Source organism: Sminthopsis crassicaudata, chromosome 2, assembly GCF_048593235.1.
Source record: "Sminthopsis crassicaudata isolate SCR6 chromosome 2, ASM4859323v1, whole genome shotgun sequence".
NCBI lineage: Eukaryota > Metazoa > Chordata > Mammalia > Dasyuromorphia > Dasyuridae > Sminthopsis > Sminthopsis crassicaudata.
The window spans coordinates 33,983,857-33,998,730 of NC_133618.1; the positions used below are offsets into that span (position 1 = coordinate 33,983,857).

Below are 14,874 nucleotides of genomic sequence, written 5' to 3' on the forward strand. Positions count from 1 at the left end.
CATAAGCAATTGCAATTTCTCCAATAACACAGATATATCTCCAATAACTCTTTTTAAAAATTTTTTCCCCTCCCCCTGAGGCTGAGGTTAAGTGACTTGCCCAGGGTCACACAGCTAGGAAGTGTTAAGTGTCTGAGACCAAATTTGAACTCGGGTCCTCCTGAATTCAGGGCTGGTGCTCTTCCCACTGCGCCACCTAGCTGCCCCTCCAATAACTTAATTTCTGAAAAAAGAGTTTCTATTTGCATATATACTATCTTGATGGATAAATTGCTTAATATGTCACACCAGATATAGTTATTTGGAAAGGAATTTATCTTTTCCTGATGGGTTTCATTGATTATACCCAGCAGTAGTGATGATTTGTGTGGATTTATTTTTTATCCTGCAAGTTATTATTTCAATTAATTTTAGCTAATTATCTGGGGTTCTATAAATAATCCAATGATATCACATGCAAAGTGATAAATGTATTTTCTCTTGGCCAGGGCTTATTGCCTCGATACTTTTATTCTCTTTTATAGCTACAGCTGACATTTCTGACACTCTGCCAAATGGAAATGCACAACCTTACTTTATCCCTGGTATTACAGAAAAGATCTCTATTTTATCCTCATATAATGGTAGCTCTTGGTTTTAGATACTATTGATCATATTATGAAAAACCATTTATTCCTGTACTTTTTTATATTTAATAAACATAGTTTGTACTCTGTCAAAAGCTTTTGCTGAATCTATTGACGTAATTGTGATTTTTATTGTTAGTATTAATATAGTCTATTATGCATATTGAACCGACACTAAATTCCTGGTATAATTCCAACCTGGTCATAGTATATGTATTCTTTTAACTATATTAATGTAGACTTTGCTAATATTTCATTAAAATTTTATAACAATATTGATATTGTTATATCAATAACAAAATACTGGCACATAGGGTTTTTTTTCCCCTTACTTAGACTAATATCTTTATATATTAAAGAAGAATTTGATAAAATTCCTCCTTTTCTTAATTTTTCAAACAATTTATGTAATATTAGAATCAATTGTTCTGTGCCTACATGATAAAATCTGCCCATAAATCCATCAAGTCCTGGGAAATTTTTCTTTAGGTGTTCATTTATGGCTTGTTTTAATGGTTTTTTTTTTTCCCTGAAACTAGATTATTTAAATTCTCAGTTTCTTCTAAGTACTTTGTCTTACTGACTATATCTCATGATGATAGGGTTCTGAGAAGACCCTTCTTTCTCCTCCTATTAGTACATAAAACTCTTCATCCTTATTTAGTTCCTTCTCATCACTCAATTTACCTTTCCCTTCGTTTTTCAGGACCTCTGCTCTACCACATCACAGAAGCCTCCTCACCCTAGAAGTTCATTTTATTTGAATAGCCCATTCCTCTAGTAGATTAGTTCTTCCCAGAACTTGCATTTTACAGAAAAAAACCTTTATTCCTCTCCAAGAGTCTACCTGTGACTCTCCAAACTCTCTACCATGACCCTGCCTAGATATCTTTCCACTCACCCCATGTCACTCTTGCTGCACAGCCTCCTTTTATATATTATCTTCCCCCATTTAGGTCCCTGAGGACAGGAATTGCCTTTATACTTGCATTTGCACATTGCCTGGCAAACAGTAAACTCTCTGTTGACTTGCTCTTAACTCTTGTATTTACAATTCAATTTTTTTATTTGATTATACTTCTTTTCATCAGGAATGCTTGGGGGGCAGCTAGGTGGCGCAGTGGATAGAGAGCACCAGCCCTGAATTCAGGAAGACCCGAGTTCAAATCTGATCTCAGACACTTAACACTTCCTAGCTGTGTGACCCTGGGCAAGTCACTTAACCCCAGCCTCAGAAAAAGAAAAAAAAAAAAAAAAAGGAATGCTTGGCAAGTGCTTCTATTTCACTAATTTCCTATTTCTTCCATTATTAAAAGTAGATTCTGTTTTGCTGTCTAAGTTATTCTTTGTTATAAAGTTCTACCTCTTGCCTTCGCCACACTGTATTCCAAGCTCTTCTTTCCTCTGGTGGTAGCTGCCAAATCTTAGGAATGCTGACTTCAGCTCCTTGGTAAAGTGAATTTTGTCTCCGGCTGCTTGGAGTATGTTTTCTTTGACCTAGAATTTCCCAATTTGGGTTAGGATGTTCTCTTAAGTTTTCATTTTAAAGTTTCTTTTAGAAAATGAATTATGGCCCTAGGAAGTTTTTATTAAAAATTTCTTGAAATATGATATCTGAGAAATTTTTTCTTTTTCTTTTTGTCCAGCAGGAAGGAAGTTTTCTAGTTTTCCAGCAGGAAAGAAGAAAACAAGCATTTTTTCAATTGTGCTAAGTGCTTTTACAATTATAACTGATTCTCACAGAGCCCTACATCATACAGTTAGAAATGTCTGATGCAGGATTTGAACTTGGGTCCAGTGTTTTAACCATTGCACCATCTAGCTTCTTAGCTAGTGACTAATGATTCTTCTCTATCCCCTTCCTCCTCTCTTTCTCTCTCTTCCTCTCTCTCTCTTTCCCTTTCTTCCTCACTCCCTGTTCCCTCTCCCCCACACCTCCCTTTGCCCAACCTGTTTTTCAGGTCATTTTTTTTGAGAATGGCTTATCTTTTCTTCTGGGGTTTGTTTGTTTGGTGAGGAAAGAGGGGTCTTTTGGGTTTTAATATTTCTTGTTGTCTCATAGAGTTATTAACTTCTATTTAGTTCATTCAAATCTTGAGAGAACCTGTCACTTGCATCAGGCTTCTAGATTTTGCTCCAAGGTGTTCATTCTCCTTCCAAGTGTTTCCTCTAGAGTTCTCTCTTTAGTCATAAGATGCTTGTTAGACTCTTGCTTGATTTCTTCTAGGAATTCCAGTTGGCCAGTGGCCAAGTTGTGTTTTCTTGAAATTGTTTGTAGACCTTTCAGAGTTACCATTCTCTTCTTTTGGGTTTGTACTTTGGGCATCCACAATTCCCTACTAGCCAACACCAACATGTCTTTTATTCTTTGTTTAAATAGTTATTTAGGTAATGAAAACTTTATTAGCCACTTACTCTGTGCTGGGCATTGTGCTGGGGATACAAACAGACTAAAACAAAATGGCCCCTACTCTTGAGGAAGGCAGCTAGATGGCTCAGTGGATAGAGTGCCAGGCCTAGAATCAGGAAGACTCATCTCCCTGAGTTTAAACCTGACCCCAGACACTCACAAGCTCTGTGACCTTAATCCTGTTTGCTTCAATTTCCTCAACTGTAAAATGAGCTGGAGAGAGAAATAGCAAACCGCTCCACTATCTCTGCCAAGAAAATCTGAATGGGGTCATGAAGAGTTGGGAACGACTGAACAGTAATTCTTGAGGAGCTTTCGTGAAATTAGAGAAAGGTCAAACATGATGAAGAGCTGGGAAGCTAGGGGAAAGGGAGGAAAGCGGAGGGCAGGAGGAGAGTGGAGAAGGAGAAGAACGGGGAAGGAAGCTGCCAGAGCGGGCTCAAACTTGGGCTGGCCCCAACAGCAGTCTGCAGCGAGCTGAGCTGGACCAGGTGAGCACAACAAGGGTTCCTTATGGAGAACAGGTCCTGACGCTGAGCCTGAAATGCAAGTGGGCAAGATTGCTCCTAAGGAGGAAGAAGAGCCAGAATCACCTGAGGCCCAAGCCAGCTTCTTACCCTGACCTACTTCAGCCCCTCCCCCCCAACTCTACAATTCAATCAAAATGTACTTCTCACCTTCTTCTCACATAACTTCATCTCCAGTCTCCATGCTCTTGCCTTGGCCACATCCCAAATAAGTGCCAGCACTTCCAAAGTATCATTTGTTTATTCTGTATCTAGTCTAGTTATTCTTACATTCACACACACTGCGAGCTCACTGGGAACAGGGTTTGTTTCATTCTTTCCAAGCACACCCGTGGCTCCTAGAACAGTGTAGCTTCTCACCACGTGTTGGCTAACTGGTGAACTCCTCCTGATACAGTCTAAGCAGGGAAGCTTTCCTGGCCTAGCTGGCCCTGTAGGCGTTTGTGCTCCAATGGCATACATAGCTCACGAGAATCTCAGGTCATACTTATGACAAAATAAAACCTGGTATCCTTACTTTACAGTCACAAGTTAGTCTGTCTGGATCGACTTCCTTTGTGTCCTTCTACCTTAGGTTAGCTCCATTTCCTATATTCTACCCCAATGCCCATGAATTTGGGGCAGTAACAGGACTCAAGAAGGGTTTTGTTGCTCTGGAGCCGACTAAGACTAGAAAGGTCAGAAAAAAACGAATTCAGTTCTTTTGTATGGCTGGTGGATACAACTGGCTGGAGGCCTCAGGAAAAACCCTGAAATCTGGATCACCACAATTCCAAGATCACCTGCCCACGTTCCTTCTCAGCTATAGCAATGGGCTTTTTCTCTTTGCGGGAGCTTAGCCAATTCAGCCTTCTCTGAAAGGACCGCTCCTACAATGTGAACCCACTGTACCTTTTCCCTGCTACCATCCCAGCGGCTTCTTGGCTTCCACAAGTCACAAAGGAAAACTGGTCTCCTTGCTTTATAAGGGTTAAGTGGGAGTACAAACAGGTCAGCATCGATAAATGGACAACGGATTAAGCAGTCTACCAGTGCCTGCTGTGTGCTGGGAGATAGGTAGGTACTAGGACCATGGCCACTCCAGATTAGGAAGGGCACCAGTAAGAAGCACCCATCTGTATTCACCCCACTGCTTCCAGCATCACGGACAGACTTTCAGCTCCTTCTCTCCAGTCTAACCTCATGTTAATCACGCTCAGACATTCTACATTCTGGCCAAAACGGACTACCTTCTGTTCCCAAATTCACATGCTCCTAATGTCTGAAATCCTTAAGATAGTAATATGGTTACCCTTATTTTAGATGTATGGGATTTTTATCTTCTGTCTCTATTCAAGTGAACATACTAAGGAATACTGACCTTGAAGATCAATTTAAACACTGTCAGAATTTTTTCTTTTAAGAATCTATTATGCTGTGGATTGGTACTTTTACTTACCAATGTTATTATTCTTTGATTTCTTTATCAACCTTTATTATACACTGCTTTAAGATTTACAGAAAAACTTTCTTCAAAACAGCTGTGTGAAGCAGGTATTGTGAGCAATATGACCGGTGAGGAAACTGAGGTCTCTTAGAGATTCATGTGGGAATATTTTTGGAGGACCAGAAAGATTCCATCACTGATACCATGTTACCTATTACATAGCACCCTAGCATTAACACCATGTACAATTTTATTTTTATATGTAGAGGAGGATGCAACATTTGAGGATTTTATCCAAGCAGTTCTGTCTTTATAGTATAGTATAGTATAGTATAGTATAGTATAGTATAGTATAGTATAGTATAGTATAGTACAGTACAATAAATCCATTCTCGTGTCATGGTCAAGAATACATACAATATTCTAATTATTAACAGATTTTAGGGTAACTAAGCTTTTTTTGTAAATAGTATTTGAAAATCATCTTATTCTAATTATACTTTTAATAGGTGGCTTCCCTCTGGTAAAAGGATACTCCTGATCCAAAGCACATTTCCAACTCCTGTCCACATCCATTCCTTGTTTCAGTGTTTTTAAGGGGACATGAGGAATATCTTGCCTAATTATTCAAGCCATTTTTTTATCCCAACATTTTTTACCATCACAAGTCATAAGTGCAAGATAGGGGAGGCCCAACAACAATTTGTATTGTTCTTTTAGCCAGCTACAAACTCTGTAAGTGTGCAGTATAATGTGGCGGCCAAAGCACACAATGTCACCCTGAGCTCAAGAAGGAGCATTAGCTCCTGGAAGAAAGGGAGAGTCCCTCTGAGGGCTGCCCAGTCAGACCTCTGCAAAACTGCATTCAGGACTGGGCACAGCAGTGCAAGAAGGATAATGATCGGGAGACAAAAGAATGTTTCACCACGCAAATGTGTTATCGGCCTTCAAGTATGAAGGGCTGTCCTGGGAGGAGGGATTACACTTGTTCTGTCTGGTTCCTATTGGCCATCCCTTCCCGGGTAATGGGAATAGGGATAAAGCTAAGAGGTAAAATGGGTACTGATGTCAAGAAGAACTTCCTCACAGAGCCCGTCCAGAAGCAGTTCTGGCTGCCTGAGGAGGGTCCCCCTGGGATGGCCCAGAGGCTTATTGAGTGAAGGAAGGGGTTCCATCTCCAAAAGTCTGTGAGACCATCACTGTCACTCTTCATTTTAGGTCGATACTTCAAATCTCCTCTACTGAGAACATAATATCCTCAAATTATAACCAAGCTATTTATAATAAATAATTTAGGTACAAATAAGTGTCTGGTATTTTTTCTACTCCTATGTATAAAATTTTTTCATTTAAATTTTACAAGAGACTTACTTCTTTACAAAGTTAAGTTTTTCCCTCTTTTTATCCCTTAGACAAAATTCAAAGCTTGTCCCAATTATTTCTTTATTCTTCTAATATTCATCATAAAATAAACAAGAAAAGTTATCAAAATACATCCCCCAAATCTGCACAAGGAAGTTTTGTTATGTTATTATTATATCAAAAGAAAGAACATTAATCAAGGTAAAGAATATATAAAAGGGTAAGATCATTTACCTCTTATTTGCCTGTCAACTACTCTCATTTCTTTTCTGATCTTCAACGACCATTCATTGACCTAAAGGGGGGAAAAAAACTACCATGAGATGCTAACTCTAGGCAAATCATTCACTTTTAAACACAGAATATGAACACTTAAATTATTTTGCATGAAGTTGACCCTGTGGGCAGCACATACACGAGTCTATTTTCAAAGTTAAGGCTTTAATTAAGACAACTCTGAGATACCACTACACACCTCTCAGATTGGCTAAGAGGACAGGAACAAATAATGATGAATGTTGGAGGGGATGTGGGAAAACTGGGACACTAATACATTATTGGTGGAGTTGTGAAAGAATCCAGCCATTCTGGAGAGCAATCTGGAATTATGCCCAAAAAGTTATCAAACTATGCATACCCTTTGACTCAGCAGTGCTACTACTGGGCTTATACCCCAAGGAAATACTAAAGAAAGGAAAGGGACCTGTATGTGCCAAAATGTTTGTGGCAGCCCTTTTTATATTGGCTAGAAACTGGAAAATGAATGGATGTCCATCAATTGGAGAATGGTTGGGTAAATTATGATATCTGAAGGTTATGGAATATTATTGTTCTGTAAGAAATGATCAGCAGGAGGAATACAGAGAGGCTTGGAGAGACTTAAATCAACTGATGCTGAGTGAAATGAGCAGAACTGGGAGATCATTATACACTTCAACAACAATACTGTATGAGGATGTATTCTGATGGAAGTGGATAACTTCAACAAAGAGATCTAATCCAGTTCCAATTGATCAATGATGGACAGAATCAGCTACACCCAGAGAAGGAACACTGGGAAATGGGTGTAAACTGTGAGCATTTTTTGTTTTTCTCCCCAGATTATTTCTACCTTCCAAATACAATTCTTCCTTTGCAACAACAACAAAATTCGGTTCTGCCCATATATATTGTACCTAGGATATACTATAAGATATTTAATATGTATGGGAATGCCTGCCATCTAGGGGAGGGGGTGGAGGGCAGGAGGGGAAAAATTCGGAACAGAAGGGAGTACAAGGGATAATGTTATAAAAAATTACCTATGCATATGTACTGTCAAAAAATGTTATAATTGTAAAATTAATTAAAAAACAAAAAACAAAGTTAAATCTTTAATAACAATCAACCTTCTTTTTTATTCACTTGATAGGCACAAAACCTAAAATGGATAAAAGAGAAACTTAGCCCAAACATAATACTTTGACTTGATCCTGAAAAACTGTTCCTTTTTAAAGACCAGGCCATCTTGGGCTTGGCATGAAGGAATACTCTAAGTTACCTAGTCCACCCAGTCCCCCATGTTACAGATGAGTAAACCGAGGTTCAAAGAGGCTGAGTGGCTAAACAAGTGGCTGGTGGCAGAACTGCCACTCAGCGCCAGGCTTTCTGATGTAAAGGATGGTTCTTTAGTCATCAGTTAACAGAGATTTTGCCATGTTCTCCCCAGCCTAGAGCCTCTCCCTCGGCCCTCCACATCTCCCTGTCCCCCCTTCTCTGCACAGACTCCTGCCCACCATGGCCCTATTTGTGTTGCATTTGCAATTTGGACGATGGCTCTTTCAGTATTTCATCACCAGCTCATAGCTATTGTTCAACTCTGTCTGACTCTCCGGGACTCCACTGGGGGTTTTCCTGGCAGAGATGCTGCAGCGATCTGCCAATTCCTTCTCTGGCTCATTTACAGATAAGGAAACTGAGTCAAACAGGTTAAGTAAATTGCCACTAAGGGGCTGAGATTGGATTTGAACTCAGGTCTTCCCAACTCCAGAGCAGGCCAGAATGCCACCTGCTGTGCCCAGCTGCCTATATTCTCAGCTCAGCAGACAGCAAAGGTTTCAGCAAATCTCCCACCCCTCATTCAGTCTGGAAAGCAATTTGGAACTACCCTGGAAAAATGGCTACAAATGACTCAAGAAGACAGTTGTAAAAAAGAAAAAAAGAACGGTCCTTCTATTCCAAAATAGTCACATCTAGAGCCTTTTGTGGTAGCACAGAAATGGAAAGCAGATGTCCCCCGAGGAATTGCAAGAGTCTAATGGATACTATGGTGTCGCATGAAACCGCCAACAGGAAGAAAGGAGAAGACACCCACAAATGAGGACCCCAGAGCCAGCACAGGCAGGAAAACCACGGCTGTGCAAACTCTCCAGAAGGCCGCTCCCAGCAGTGTCGGCCTGGTCTGGTCCAGATGAGGAGAGGCTCCTGGGGAAGGCTGGCTCCCTTGGACAAAGGAAGAAGGCCGGATGCACTGATGAAAGAGAGGAGCCGCGTTTCAGACTTCTCATGATTCTTGGCCCAAATGTTACCAGAGGCCCTTGGACAGCAGGGACTGCCGAAGTGCAGTGCCGGGTGAGCTTGGCCGGGAAAGGACCTTCCCCACTGGCCCACTGTGGTGGCCAGTCGGCTCCCATCGTCCCCCCCTCTCACTTGGGGCTGGGCCAGGCTCTTCATGAAGAGAACTCTTAACTATTCACAATCCACTTTAACAGACATCTAGAGCCACTAGGACCAACAATGAGCATTCACACTGTACCATGTGCAGGAAGAACACGACAGATCCATAGGGAGACCCAGGGATCCCGATCCCCTCTCTTTCCAGGCCTGACTTCACTAATTGTCACACACACCTCAAGACCAACCCTCTGACAGCCCTCCCTCTGTGGCCTGCCCACCAGTGCCCCCAAGGGCTCCCCTCACCCAGCCTCCGAGAGCTGAGCCCCAAATTCTCCAGGACCTCTCTCTATTGCACGGCTCAAATCCAGACTCCCTCACTCAGTATTCCGTGTGGCCCCCAGCTGGACCCCAGCCTGTCTTTCCAGTTTTAGCTCATAATGTTCTCCCCACAACTATTGCTTAGTAGCTTCGGTCGTAACCCCATTTGAGGATTTCTTGGCAGAAATGCTGGAGTGATTCAGAATTTTCTTCTGCAGCCCATTTTCCAGTTGAGGAAACTGTGGGTTCTGACAAAAATGAGGTCTCTGCTTCCTGAACAAACACTGGCATCTCCAACCTCTGTGCACATCCTTCTCCATTTTAAAAGTTTCCAGGGCAAGTCTGAGGTAAGGGATATTGATTTTTGAGTTTGGGCCTTATCAGGCAGTGGACTGGAAGGGGCAAGAGGGATTTACACAGCACTTGATATATACCATCTCATTGAATCCTCTCAACAGCCCTGGAAGAAAAGCTCAGTTCTTACCCCCACTTTACAGATGAGGAAACAGGCTCAGAGGGTTTAAATGACTTGCCTAGGCTACATAGCCAAATATGTGAGGCCGGACTTGAACTCAGGCCTTTTTGACTCCAGGCAGGCACTTGATCCACAGACTTTTAGGGCACAGACTTTTAGTGCCAGGCTTGGCACACCATGTGAGCTCTGTTGAAGGAACGTGTGTGTGTGTGTGTGTGTGTGTGTTTGTGTGTGTGTAGGCCCTTTGTAGGTCATAAGCTCCTTGATGGTGACCTTAGAGGGGGTCTGTCCCCTCATGGGCCTGATGCTTCCATAGACTAACTGCACAGTCATGGCTTGGGAGATCCTACCATCACCTCAAAACCAAATCCATCATCCGCCCCCACCCCCATCCTCCACAACTGATCAGTGGCCAAATTCCCTTATCATCTCTCGCAGGCTTCCCCCTACTTCCCGCCCCCTGCTGCCTACTTTTTTGTATATAGGTTCTATCTTTCCAGAAGATTTAAGGTTCTTGAGAAGGCTAGGGACAGTCCCTCCCATTTGCACCACTTAACTAGGCCTGTTATTCCCCTTCCTGTATCCTACTTTCAAGCTAAAACACCATTCTCTGAAACTGCACGGCCCTGTTCTACCTCCTGGCTCTTGCACACGCAGCGCCCATACCCAGAACAGTCCTTCCCCCAAATCTCCCAATGCAAGGCCTTCCTTCCTGAGAAGTCCCCCAGAGTGCTCCCTCATCTCTTCTCCAGCATGAGTGATGGTTGATCCTCTCCTAATCACATGTAACATGGAGCGTTGTATCTGCCCTCCTGGACTCCTTCCTTGAGGGAAGGCAGGCTAATGTCTCTTTTCATCTTTGTGCCTAGTACAGTGCACCACAGAGGCCCTTAATCAATGTTCACTGAATTCTACAACTTCCTAACTTAAAAATTTTGATGAGTCCTAACTAAATAATTTCCAAACTCAAGACACTAAAGCCCTTCCAAATTTTGACATGTCACCTTGTCATCCTTCCCTTTAAATCTCCAGAACTATTCTACTAAGTCATTCACTCTATTTCTTATAATAGCCTTTTCTTTTTTTTTTTAATGCTTTTTATTTTCAAAATACACACAGAGTTTTCAAGATTCACTTTTGCAAAACCCTGTGCTCCAAATTTTTCTCTCTCCCCCTTCCCTAGACAGCAAGTAATTTCAATCTAAGTTAAACATGTGCAATTCTTCTATATGTATTTCCACATTTTTCATGCTGCACAAGAGAACCCAGATCAAAAAGGAAAAAATGAGAAAGAAAAAAAAAAAAAAAGCAAGGAAACAACTACAACAAAAAGAGGTGAAAATACTAGGCTGAGATCCACATTAAGTCCCCACAATCCTCTTTCTGGAGGCAGATGGCTCTCTCCCTCACAAGTCTATTGGATTAGCCCCCATCACCTCATTGTTGAAAAGAACCAAGCCCATCATGGTTTATCATCACATAATCTTCTTGATATAAGCTATTTACTGTGACAGCCAAACAAAATCACTAGGCATCCCCCCATAAGTCCTTCCTTTTCCCTATTCAAACTATTCTGTTCACCTACCATTTCCCATTAACTGTCTGCTGACAAACATGGTATAGAGATTCTAGCCATTTCTATTCCTCACGCCTCTGGCTTTAAAGCAAACTTCCCAATCTTCCTATTCAATAGAACAATAAAGATCCTAGAACTTATCACTAGCCATAAGTGTATAGCTCTTTAAGCTTTTGCAAAATGCCTTCTTTGTATTTGACACGACCCTCAGAATAGAGGTCAGGGTTCTTCCTACTTTATAAAGAAACTGGAGCTGGGAGAGGTTAGTGTGACCAGGGTCCTGCAGCTGGTAAAATGGGATGATTCTAACTCATCTCTTTTTGCTTTCCCAGTCCAGTCCTCTATCCAGAGTGGCCATTTTAGGCAGGCCAGGGAGAAAACCTCTGTTTTAACTTTTCTGCAAGACCCAGTTACATACATTGTGACCTCATCCCCGTATTTGACCAGATCACCCCGACATCTCTGAATTCCTATGATGCTGATTTAGGTTGTACTTATTCATATTTGCCTTATTTCCCCTAACACTCAGCCCGTTGTATTCCTACCAAACCTCATAGGGAGTATCCCTTGTAGGAAGTATTCCTTGACTGTACAGTAAATGCCATGTTTTTTCTCCCTTTGTTTGCAACTCTCGATCTTTCCCATTGCAGAGGGTGTCCCAAAAGTCTTGGTGTGGTTTTAAGCGGGAACACGAGGTGTGTGCATTAGGCCTTCTCCCCAGATGGATCTCTTCCCACACCTAGGCGGGAGCGCCCCTCGGAGGAGGTTTTCCACCAGTGCACCCTGAGCTGCACGGACTTGCTCCCATTCACCGCCTGTTTGGGCCCAGGTCGGTTTTTGCCCATGATGAAGTCGCCTCCTCGCGGACGAGCCAGGCTCCTTTTTAAGAGCTCCTCTTTTGTCCTGCACCGGGCTTCCCGAGGGAATCTTCCTGCAACAAGCGCAGGGACAGGCCCTTCTCTGCAGAGTGCAGTCTCGGAAGAGGTGAATGATGAGATCAGCTCTCCCATCTCGGGGCTGAACCGGAGGAGCCAGTTTTGCCAGGGGCTGATCCCGAGCTCTAATACTGCCTGGGCACCAAACCCGGGCCTAGCACACGGACAAGTCCGCACAGCGCTAAGCCCTGGTGGTAAAGAGCCTGCCCTCAAGGAGCTCCCGTGTGAGCCGCACAAGCGAGACGACCAGGGCGGAAGCAGAGCCCGCACACGCTCTGCCTTTGCTTGGGGACCAGGAAAGCCTCCTAAGGACCATTTAAGCTAGGTCTGAAAGGACATCATGAAATTAAGAAGCGGAAGTGATGGATATGGGCCAAGTGGCAAACAAAGGCCCCTCCAAGATGGGAGATGCGCCAGCTGTTCTAGACAGCCAAAAGGAAAGTGCCGGCCAAGATCTCACTGGAGCGGCCAAAGGCCTTGATGCTGGATCCTGGGGGTCCCTGGGCAGGTGGGGGAAGGGCTGTTGGGAGGCGTGACTCCTACAAGAGTAACGAGGACCAGAGAGAAGCGGCCTAAAAACTATAAGACTCCGCACTGAGCTGGGGCTGAGATCCTAAAAGAGATCAAAAAGTCCAATGGGGGCAGAGGTCACGAGGGAGGGCGGCACAGAGTTCAGGGCGTGGTTAGCCGTGACCCGGATGGGAATCCAGCAGATTTTAAAGAACAGCCAACCAATGGACAGACCCAGAAGGGGAGCAGGGGCCAGCAAGGGCAGGAAAACCTACAACTGAAAGCAAGCAAGCCCCGGGCCTTTCCTGCCCATCCACCGGGTAAGAGAGGCTTCCGGCCCGGCAGTGGTTCTATTCCACGGAGCCATCCGACGCCTGTTCAGAAAGCACAGAGGTGGGAGGGCCAGGGTGAGAATCCTGCCTCAGACACTCTCTGGGCAGGCCACCCTATTCTCTGATCGGTCCAGGAGGGCCCCGCAGTGTCCCGAGCCTGCAGGGCCGGCTGAGGAGGCCAGGGCCTGCCTTTGCAAACCTCCCAGCAGGCATTAATGCAAGCATCCTGGCTGGACAGGAGCGCCCAGGGAGCTCGAGAGCTCACCAAGGGCCCAGGGCGGGCAGCACGCTCCCCTCCAAGGAGAGCAAATGCAGAGAAGCCGGGCTGGACCAGGGGAAGGACTTAGGTCCTGTGGGTTCCAGGGCCGAGGAAGGGGCAGGGAGCCACGGGACATCTGTCAGGCTGGAGGCCCTGGCCTCCCTCTGGGCATTAAAACGCCACGAGCCTCAGACTAGGGAACAGGCACTCGCCCGGAGGCTGGGGTTAGGAGAACCAGGCGCGTGCCCAGCCGATGCACAGTGAGGGGCGCTCTCACAGCCTCCCACAGATGAGGAAACTGAGGCTGGCAGAGGCAGTCCGGCCTCGAATCACTTAGCAGCTGCCGAGTCCGGGGCAAGCCAGCGGGGCTGGCTCAGTTTCTTCACCTGTGAGATGAGGATGGCGTCAAGGGCACCCAAGGCCCAGGATGCCGGGAGGATCCAGAACCCGCCCGCAGGCTCCTTTTTGCCCTGCCCACCTAAGCCTTTCCCCTAAGCGTCTCCCACAGCCCACCCTCAGCTCAAGGAGCTCTCAGGCTCCGCCCCATTCATTTGGTCCCCACCCATTCAGACCCCCGTCCCCTAAGGCCCCGCCCTGCTCAGACCTTGCACCCATTCAGACCCCCTCCCCAGGCCCCGCCCTCTCCCGGGCCCCGCCTCGAGCCACTCCGGGGCTCCTTGCCTGAGGGGGCTGAGGGTGGGTTGGGCCATACCAATTCGGAGGGAAACAGGGCGGACAGGAGCTCGAGGCCAGGGGCGCGAGGCGAAACGTGAGGGGAAATGACTTCGCTCCGCCTGGAGCCGCCCGGGATCGCTCCTTCGCGGCAGAGGAAGCGCCTCGAAGCCCCCTCCGCTGGCCCCTTCGGCCTCCGGCCGCACTGGCCCGGCCGGGCCGCCCCCGAGGCGGAGGAGTGGGTCTAACCCCCGCCGCCCCTCTTACCAGCTCCTTGGGAGGTTTCTCTTGCGTCTTGCCGAAGAGCCCCATTGCGAATCATAGGATTCCGGGTCCTTCCGCCTTCGGGTCACCGGCGCCGCGGCCGCCTGGGCGGGGCCCCCGAGACGGGGCCGAAAAGCCAGGTCCAGAAGGAAGCGGCGGCGGCGGCGGCAAAGGCTGGGCGCAGGCGCACCGGGCGACGTGTAGCCAAGGGGCGGGGCCGTACCCGGGCTTTCTGGGGAACCCACGAATCGTTCTGCGTCCGCGCGGGCGCGCCGCCGAGCTGTGGGATTGGGTAAAGGGCGGACTGCGAGCGCGCCGGAAAGTACCCGGCAGCACTAGGGCTCCGAGCGCGCGCCCGCTTCCACGGGGACGGCTGTGCTGGGACCAGCTCTCCCCGGCCCGGCTGTGGTTAAACCTCGGAGTGAAAGTTACACCTTTGGTTTGCAATTTCCTGCATAATCCAGATATGCCAGGAGGCCAATTCCACTGTAGTGCATGATCTACCGAACGCATGAAAATGCAAAAAG

The 14,874-nt window shown here is 45.7% G+C and overlaps 1 protein-coding gene across 2 annotated transcripts in view; it reads right to left on the reverse strand.

Moving 5' to 3' along the window:
- Positions 1-14,599, reverse strand: part of CHMP3 (charged multivesicular body protein 3) — a 37,223-nt gene extending 22,624 nt beyond the window's left edge. The window contains exons 1-2 of one of the 2 annotated variants that reach the window (XM_074285671.1): positions 14,351-14,599; positions 6,586-6,646 (exon numbers count right to left, since the gene is read on the reverse strand). In XM_074285671.1, coding sequence (XP_074141772.1) covers positions 6,586-6,646; positions 14,351-14,395 — 106 coding nt within the window. In that variant the 5' untranslated portion in view covers positions 14,396-14,599. The remainder of the gene's footprint in view (positions 1-6,585; positions 6,647-14,350) is intronic. The other variant, XM_074285672.1, reaches the window with a different exon arrangement.
- Positions 14,600-14,874: the final 275 nt, after the last annotated feature.